Source organism: Cavia porcellus, unplaced genomic scaffold, assembly GCF_034190915.1.
Source record: "Cavia porcellus strain 051 isolate PalLab524CR breed Dunkin Hartley unplaced genomic scaffold, mCavPor4.1 scaffold_27, whole genome shotgun sequence".
Taxonomy (NCBI): Eukaryota; Metazoa; Chordata; class Mammalia; order Rodentia; family Caviidae; genus Cavia; species Cavia porcellus.
The window spans coordinates 45,823,021-45,833,211 of record NW_026947510.1 but is presented as its reverse complement, the minus strand read 5'-3'; the positions used below and the strand labels follow the sequence as shown (position 1 = coordinate 45,833,211).

The 10,191-nt window shown below is 34.2% G+C and overlaps 1 protein-coding gene across 1 annotated transcript in view; it reads left to right on the top strand.

Annotated features, from left to right (window-relative positions):
- Positions 1 to 5,829: 5,829 nt before the first annotated feature.
- Positions 5,830 to 10,191, top strand: part of LOC100718591 (solute carrier organic anion transporter family member 1B3-like) — a 52,491-nt gene continuing 48,129 nt past the window's right edge. Inside the window, exons 1-2 of the mRNA XM_003470327.4 lie at positions 5,830 to 5,898; positions 7,104 to 7,248. Coding sequence (XP_003470375.4) covers positions 7,165 to 7,248 — 84 coding nt within the window. The 5' untranslated portion in view covers positions 5,830 to 5,898; positions 7,104 to 7,164. The remainder of the gene's footprint in view (positions 5,899 to 7,103; positions 7,249 to 10,191) is intronic.

The following is a 10,191-nucleotide window of genomic DNA, read 5'->3' as shown; positions in this document are numbered from 1 at the left end:
ATATTCCTGTTAATGTGTGAAACAAAAAAGACATCAAAACTGCTGTACAAGCAGTTCTACCATGGTTACTGTGTTGTCTCTTGTTATCTTCAATAGAATTCGCTATATTCTCAGACATAGTATATTTGAATATAGCAGTATATAACAATATTAATAAAAACACAACCTTTTAGATAGTGTAAAACTTCAAAAACAGGCAGTAATCAAACCAGAATGGATATCGTGGTGAATCTTGTCATATTCATCATAGTTGCCTATACACTCAGACTTGATACTATCAATCATAACAGTTTTGAATAAAACCTACTGATACCAAACAGCAATCAAACAAACCAAATTTAACTAAGATCAGTGATGATAAAATAGTATAAGTTATACAGGGCTCCAGATTAAGTTAATAAGAAATTGAAGATGATTACTGTACTATATCCTGATATTTTTGGGATAGCTGTCTGTGCCCTCACATCTAGTGCAAGTAGACAAACTGGGACAAAATAAAATCTATCTAAGTAGAGCACTGTGAGTAATATAGGATTTAAATCCTGATACACTATCAACAATATCTTCTGCCATCTTTTTTTAAGACTATACTTCCCCTTTCACTCCCGCAGGGTGCCCTATGCATTTTTGAGTCTCACCAACACCTTTAGTTTTTAGATTGTGGAGAGGCAACCTGCTATTTACCTAAGTGGCTCTGAACCTTTTCTCTCCTGGACTTGATCTCTAATTGTATTCCTTTACTTATTAAAGCCTGTCTTTTCAATCTATCCACAAATATTGGTCTAGTTGCCCCTATTTCTCTCTGGTTCCTGTCACAAAGAGCATTGTTTTCACATATTTGATTTTTGGTCCATATATCCTTTTTTCAGGTTCATATTTCCTATAAAGAGCATCTCTGCTTCCCTGTCACATAGAGCATTGCTTTCACATATTTGATTTTTGGTCCATAAACCCTTTTTCTGGTTTGTATTTCCTATAAAGAGCATTTCAGGGGACCCTACCTCCTGATATACTCTGCCTGTGTTTCTCTCTCTCTCTCTCTATCTCTCTTTTTTTAGTGTATCAAGGCCATCTATATTAGGTATTGTAGCCACACTTCTCTGCCTCAATTCTGTTGTGCTCTTTTTCTGCCATTAGTTGTCTGGTTTTATTCTTTATTTCACTTTCTGCTCCATTCATTGAGGCCTCTCTGCCATTATTCCTGAAACCCTGTTACTTTTCTCTCTCTCTAAAATGACCTGCAGAATTCTGTGTAGAGTTCGATTGGTGCTTATGAATCCCCCCAGTTCCTCTTTGTCTTGGAAGTATCTTGTTTCTCCATTAATTTCTAGAGATGGTTTTTCAGGGTACATCAATCTGGGCTGGAGTTTATTTTCTTTCAGGGCATGAAATAGTTCACTCCCATCTCTTCTTGATTTGATGGTCTGTGTTGAGAAGTCTGCTGTGATTTTGATGGGTTTTCCTTTATAGGTAATCTGTTTCTTGTCTCTGACAGCTTTTAATATTCTGTTGTTATATTGAATTTCTGGGATCTTGATTATTATATGCCTAGGTTAACTCTGTTTTGATTGAAGGTGGCTGGAGTTCTGTATGCCTCTTACATCTGAATATCATTTCCTTTTCCTATGTTTGGGAAGTTTTCCTTAACTATTTCTGTGAATATCCTTTGTAGTTCCTTTGTTTTTACCCCTGCTTCTTCATTCACATTCTTCATTCTTAAGTTATAGATCCTCTTGTCATCTGCTAGCCTTTGTATTGTTACTTATTTTTTCTGTGTTATTTTTAAGAAATTTTTCCTTTCATGATCCCACATTACAAGCCTGTCTTCCATTTCTGGATAATCTATCCTTAGTTTCTTTCAAGCAGTTTTGCCAGCTTTCAATGGAGTTTTTAATTTCCTGGTAATCTTTTTGAACATTCTTCATGTATTCTATGTTTCTTTATATTCTTCATCAAATGATTCTCTCCTTTTCTGTGTGTGCTGCTCCATTCTTCCATCTGTGTCTTATTGAGTGGTGCTTAGTATTTCTTTTACTATTCTACTTATATCTTGCTTTACTTGGTTAAGTATTTCACTTTTGAACTCATTTATGAGGTCTTGAAGATATCTTTTTATGTCTACTGATGCTGTGTCTGATATTGCATGTTTGCTGTCCTCAATCTCTTTTGTATTTACCTTTCCTGGACCAATGTCCTCAGGGTTGGTGTCTGGGGCTTTTTCTTGTTCCTTCCTCTTCTCATATTTTTTTTTTCTTCCACACAGGTATATACAGGAGGTCCCAGTCCCTTTCCTTATTGCTTATAGTTTTTTCTGAAGCACACTGGGTAGGTGATCCTGCTGAGTCCAGTGTGCTACTGAGGTGCAAACAGGGTGGTGTATGCTAGCCCCTCCACTCCAGGTTAGTCAACTTGCTGAGGCCTTCACTGGGTTAGTGTGCACCACGCTTAGGCAATTGGTTTGGGACAACATATTTGGTCTCCACCAGTGGCATGACCCAAGCCAAGCATACCCCACCAATCTCATCTGGGAAGGGAACAACTGACTGAATTCACTGCTATTCCTTACTTTTGCCAGTCCTACCCAATTCCAAAATGTTATCCCATTGGAACAACACTCTTTCCCTTGGAAGGGTTTTATTCATGGCACTCACCTCAGGTTGATGCAGGTCCCTTGCTAGCTCCATTCTTTACTGGGCTCACTGACCTCTGACTTCAGTGTTATCGCACTTCAGTGCAACTGTGGTTCCAGTGAGTCGAAGCTCACAGAATTCAGGTGGCTTGATGAGTCACAGCTGCATGAGTTCAGGCACTGTTGCAGCAGGAATAGCAAATCTAGCTATTCCAATAGTAGCAGTGGGACTACATGTTTGACTGGTCCTTTTCACTTTAATTTCTTCCTGGGTCAAGGAATTCATCTTCCTCTATCTAGTACTCCCTACGCTGTTATTTGGGCATCTAAGTTGACTGTGTCAGGGAGCCTCTGTAATCTACTATTATCTCTCTGCCATCTTTACTGGAAGCCCTGCCTTACTTATTTTGTACACTCTTGGTTTGCTAATAAACAGTCTAAAATCCATTTAAGTTTAAGATATCAGGAAATAAACCACGTGTAAGGGAAGAAATCACAGTTTAATGCCAAAATAATGAATTCTAGGAATAGAATTTGTATTTTTGAGTTAGGTACATAGTAGAGGAGAGAACTGTGGTCAGTATACTTCGTAGCTTTTTATTTGTTGATATTCTGGGAGATAAGACTTAGCAGTTCATATATATTTTTTTGTATGTCATATACTATGTTAAAGTTTCTCTTCTTATGTTTTTATTTTACTTAATTTCATTTTGGTATAGAAATCAAACTCAGGACCTTGTGTTTGCCAGGCAGGCACCATGCCACTGAGCTACATCCTTAACCCTTATTTTTTTAAAGAGAATAAAACAAAATAAAATAAAACAGAATATATCCAATCAAAACAAAACAATGAAAGTGATACAGGACTTACCAAACAGGACAATTGGAAATCAACAATGGCTACCATAATGCCTCTTGTTATCTTCAAAATTGTTGCCTATACCATCAGGCAGTAAAAATCAAACAAAATAAAACAGAGCACAGCCAATTAAAACAGAACATTGAATAGAAAATAACCCAATAAAACAGAACAATACAAAACATTGAGAACAATATTGGATTTCAAAAACAATAAAGAAGAAAGTTGTTTTATACCTCAGATACTATCAGCACAGCCTGGCATCTGAATCAGATGGTTCCTAGGGTGTAGGGGGATATTCTTGTGCTCTGGTGTTCTTGTCTCCCACCCTGCATGCATACCAGTTCACAGGAAGGGTGAATTGGCATCTTGTTTCTCATCCAAGGGTTTGAAGTGAAGAGAAAAGAAAATAAGAGATGAAATAACAGAATGCTATTACATGCACGAATCAATGTCACATCACAAATCTCATTCTATACTGGTAATATGCTCTGATGCAAATAAAATAAATAACATAATAAATAAAGGCCATTTTTGATGGCACTATTTACCTTTGTGTCTCTAGGAAGAAATCTTTGACTGGACCACAAGAAACTAGAAGCATCAGTGTTCTGCTGGATCATAAAACAGTATCTCTGTTATAGAAAGGTTAAGGGTTGGATAGGTAAGTTTCTAGCTATCAAAGGGAATAAAAGAATTCAGAACCATAGCATAGTTGCCTGATTTCCCAGCTGCAGAACACCAGTGGCAATCACGAATCTTTTGAATTTTGCTTCATTTCTATTATATAGTCATCTAAACCAAATAATGATAATAAATACATCAGACACATTTTACTATCTGGGATTCACTCCACAATATTCCTAGGATGGATAGCATTTAAACAACCATTTTAAAGGGATAGACAAGGGGATCAGATTCAAATATAAGAAAAATAACATTCTAAATTATTAGACATGCCTGTTCCCATGTATGATTCCCCTCCAAAACTCATGAAGAGAGAAAATATCTTTGATTAATTTACCTTACTCATATAAAAATCACTACCAGCTATTGGTATTATATAGGCCATAAATTAATGTGCACTGTTTTAACTTTATTCTGTGCACATATCTATCTGAAACAATAAATGTGCCCTAGATGGAATGGGAATTTGCAGAGACAACTATCATGAAAATGCCCACATTATATTTTCACTCAGAATGAAAACCCATAAAATTTATAAACAATGGTTTTTTTAGTTTTACCAGGATGGTACTCAAAATCATGTGATATGTATAAATTAATAGAAGTGCTTATAACAAAGGTGCATCTCTGGTCTTCTGAATTAGAATCTTCAAAGCATGGAATTAGTTCATTTGAAAAACTCCCCTCCTCAAGAAATCCTGATTCTGGGTAAGGTTGTTTAAATGTAAGTTTCTTTGTTCCACATGTATATTTCTCAGCCCTTGCACACTTCTTAATCTGACTTCTTCCTTATAATATTTGATTCTTTTATAATTTATATACATTCAAGAACAATGAATAGAACTATTCCATTGACCCAAATACAGAAAATGAATGCACGGTTAGCATAACTGTGCTAATATTTAAACTGAAGAAGTGCTAACACACACGCACACACCCATTGAAACACACACATTTTTACACTTTACATTTTAAACTCTATGTCAAAAGTATACCAGAATTTTAAAAGTGTTTGAATTACTGATCGAAAGTTAGAAAGAAAAACAGAACAAAGAAAACAAAAATTAAAAGTAGTCCAAAATTCATACATTTCTAAAACCTATTTTATATGTGATGGAAGAAAACTCCAACCAGTGTTCCCTCATGTTTTATGTAAGGACTCCGTCATTCAAAGTGTCATTTACCAGGCTCAGCTCATAAGTCTCATCACCTTACCATTCCACGTGTGATGTACAGTGTCTTCTACATCACATTGAAACCTTACCCAAGTGCCAAGCACAAAATGCCTATGTTACCTTCTCTTTCTATTGCTAATATATGCTGCAGATACAATTCATAGGATTTCCATGAATTCTTTTTCTATTTGGAAGAACTTCACTTCAGAAAATGCATTGTACTTTTATGTGTAATGAAAAAAATCACCAACCTACCTGAATAAACAAATGCAAATCATCACAGAAAGATTTCAAAAAGTATTAACATAAAATAATACATAATCTCTGAGCAATTATTACTGTAAATTTTTAAAATTTTGGATGGGTTGTGAGCCAGAAATAGGTACAATTGTTTTATTTATCTAGACCTTGACCTAAGACGCGGGTTAATCATTACTGGACTGACTTCAAAAAGAAAAAAAAAAAAAAAAAAAAAAAAACTTAAAAAGCGACTTTCAGAAAAGTTAAAGGTTAGACTTATTGCAGTTGCTGTAGGATTCTAAATTCAGGTAAGAACCTTTTAGATCTCTAAACCTTTCTTCTACATAAGAATTTCTGCAGGTTACTAAAAATACGTACTTAGCAGTCATTATAAATGTTACAAACTTTACACTTTATGTATTCTGTATACCAATTTTCTAAGCCCTGAAGACCTTTTAAATATTCCTTTTGCAGACAGATATGCTTCATGTTTATTTAATCTAAAATTATAAGGAATCATATTTTTACACTATAAATATACAGCTTTAAATTCTGTTTACTTTATTATTTTCTAGGCTTGTTTGAGAAAGTTACCTTCTTAAAAATGTTCTACTAAGCAGTTATTTCAATCAGATCCATGCATAGAATTACTAGAGTAGACTCTATTTCTTTATATTTTTTGACTGTATAATGGAGGGTGAAATTAAATTGGTAAGTATGAAAAATTGGAATGTGTCAGAAAGACATTTAAATACCTTTATTTTTGTTTTTTTCCACAAAGCTTGGTTCATTGTGACAGGAAAAAAATGTTTTTTCAGAAATATTTTTCTCCAATCAGCTCAGAGGAGATCCACAGGTACATGCTAGCAACAGGCCACTTGAGAGTGTTACTTCTCTAAGAGCCCTGAAGTAGTGAAAGTTGACCCAGGGAGTAGAAATTGCTAAGATTTTGATGTCCTGCCCCATTCCACAGGGAAGTACTGGGCTCTTTTCTTCAGGGAAAAAGTTACCTGCCTATAGCCCAATACCTTGGGCCTGATCTTCAATACTGTGCACCAAATAAATATTTATATGTGTCACTTTAAAATCAGAAAAAAATTCAGAGAAAGCCATATTAAAGTCCTCTAAAATGTATGTAAAATACCATGGTGAAGCAGAAAGTGTGGTATGTTGGCCACCTATACTGATATTATTGTACTTAAAAAAGAGAAAAAATGTAGTTTAATTTATATAATTTAAATTTTTGTCATATAAAATGATTCTGTATTATGTCCTTCTGGTTTTAACTTTTTCTCTACAGTTTTGTCTCCCTAATTATAATCTCCCTAATGGTATGACTCATGTGGATTCCTTTCTTGTTTTGTGTCCAACATTTACTCAGTCAAATAGCAGAAATGTAGTAGACTTAATACACATTAAAGACTGACTGGTTTGTGTTGACGTTGTGGAATTTATCATTTCTAAATTGATATGTCTATAAAGTGAAAAAATTATCTTTTTAAACCATGGATAGGTGGTCATTTCAAACTAACCAACAACAACTGAAAATATTCGTGTAATATATATCATTAAGCATGGACCAACATGAGGATGTGACTGAACCAATGGAGATAGATCCTTCAGAGAAAAGGAAAAGAAGATGTTGCAATAAATTAAAGGTGAGACGACTGTCATGCACCCAAACTAAAACTAGTGAAGAGGGAATTTGTACTTATAGAAAAGGCAATCAACTGTTAAAGACAACATTACATTTCTTATTAAAATTATATAAGTGATGTATTCATTCAACTATTAGCACTATATTATATTTTTTAAACATCCTTAGATATTATTAAAGTCTTTGGTTGATGATAGTTCTGATGCCTAGCTTTTTTCTAATATGGCAACATTAGAAAGGTTTTAATATATTCACTTTGGCCCTTGACCAAGAGGTACTTATAAATGTGATTAAAATAAAGCATGTTGTATCATGTGCAAAATAAACATGTTCTTAGAAGTAAGATATCAACCATGAAGAGTAATGTCCGTGAATCACTTTGCAGTCTTGACCTGTTTAAGTATTCTTTTCTTGGAGAACAATATTTTTTATTCTAAGAAATTGCTTAAGAAATACAGAAGGAAAGTGCAACCAGTAATAAAAAAAAGAAACCTTCCATAATCAAGACGTGACCTAGAGATATAGTTGATAACTTACTCAATGTATTTGATTTTGCCACTTGTGAATTGGCAAAAATGATTTTGCCTTTCTTTATGTCATGAAATTGTGAGGCATTGTATTATATTGGCACTTTCATAAATAGGAAAAATCACTGGATAACCACGGAGCAGAATAAAGAAACCAAGTCTCTGGGAAGTGGAGAAATTTGCCAGAAATGGTCTCCTTGTAACTTGAAATCGCTTAAACCCAGGAGAATCTTCTAAACACTATTTTAAAAATCCCAAAGAAATAAACAAATCAGCAACCTTTTAGCAATATTTTTGGTTTTTTTTCAGTTAGTTGAAGTTTTACCCAGCTGGCTAAAGACCACAGAGATCAAAATTGCGATGACGTAATATACAAAGTTCCTTTTAACTTTGTCCAGGAAACGTGAAATCTGTTTTCAGAGGCTGCTGATAAAATCCATTAAGAAATATCTGAATAATTTTAAGCAGAATGACAGTCAAAGGAAAAGGTCTTCGTCAATGGAATTGAATATATCCTATATTTTTTGGGTAATACACCAATTGTTACAGTGATTTCACTTTGAAGTGTATAGGATAGTGAGAACAAATTTGCTGAAGCTAGGATAAATTCATAGACATTGCTTAGAGTATATTTAAAGTGCCGGGAGTTGGGAATCAACACATTACCTGAGCCCAATAAAGAAAAGAAGAGAAACCATATGAATTATCTGGAACTTAGTGATTACTATTATGTTACACACTGCTTAATGTTATATTTCTTTTATCATATAGAGTTCTTTATTATATAGCTGTCAATCAAATGTGATTATTAACTTTTTTGATTATTATTTTTTATCAAAGAAAAATGCCTAGTTATATGAAGGGTAAATGGTTTCCCACAGGTCTCAAATATGGTAAGTACTGCCACAAAAATCTGAACTGAGACAATCTTATTCCAAATCTCATGCTTCAAATTACTCCATGTAGCTAATATAACTGTGGATTTTCAAGCATTAGTGTCTTTAACATGTTATGATAAGCAAGGATGTCCACAAAGGCTACTTAGTGTTCTTCATTTCATATTTTGAAAGTTCACCTTCAGATCAAATTATTCATTATGCAGCAACTATAGGATTCTTACATTTCTTTTGCATGTACACAGACATGTTCGCACATGGTTACTGACTTGGGTACAGCCTCAGCAGTTAGAAAAGTATAAAACAGAGAAAAGATAGTGAATGTATTTAAAAAATGTACTTTGATTCTTTCTGCCCCTTTTCCCTCAAATTTTTTTAAACTAGCTGGATCTAGAAAATCTTTGAATATATAATTTACTTTTAACACTGTCATCTGTACTGTTTAGATTGCTTATACTTCTGTGTGGCAATAAAAATTCTTCAACAGCAAAAATTTAATGTGTTACCACTCCAAAACATAAATGATAGCAGAAAAATGAATCTTCACCCTTTCTGCTGGTGTTTCTATTCCCCTTTCAAGCAACCCAATGGCCAACACAAATAATATATCTCATAGTTATCCTTCCGGCCCCATTTCCTGCATCCACATTGACCTTTTGTCTGTTTCTTTCACATGTGAAGTTCTCATCTGTCTATGAGAACTTTGCACTTTGTGTTATCTGAAATATTTTTGGGGAAATCATGTGTCTTGTTCTCATTTAAACCTCTATAACTTTACCCAAAGTCTGACCATCTCATGTGAAATAGTCCCATCTATTACTCTTTAACCCCAGATTGATTTTTTATATCTATCACTGTGTGACACTGAACCACAACTGAACCATACATCTGTACACTGAATCATTGTACACAGTATCACTGTGTGACACTGAACCATACATCAGTAGCGCATGTGTGTGTGTGTGCATGTGTGCATGTGCATATGTGTTTAATGCTTTAAAACAAGATAAATTACCTTATACTTGAGAAGAACAGTATTAACAAGCTAAACAACTCAAGATGTGGTCAAGAACACATTTCTTTCTGGAAGTTCTTGGGAAAATCTCTTTCCTTACCTGTAGCTTCTAGAGGCTGCCTTTGCTTCTTGGCTTGTGGCCTCCTTTTATGTCCAGACCTACTGATGCTGGTCCAGTCTTTCTCAGGTCATGTCTCATCAACACAGATTTGTCTAGACTTTAAGAAGCATCGTGATTAAATTGGTTTGAGCAAAAAAGTCAGGTAAATCTCTCTGTTTGGAAGACCTCTGTTTAAAACTTACTGTTCTGTAATACAAGTTATAGAAATTATCTGTATAAATACCTATAAATAGTACACTAATTGACATGTAAAAAGATGTTTTGTGTTTACAGAATTTTTACTCAGCATGAAGATATTAAAAATTCATATTATTTCATATAGCTGTTTGGGCATTTTAAGTGCTGTGTAAAACTCTCATGATATTATCATACGCTGATTTATTTA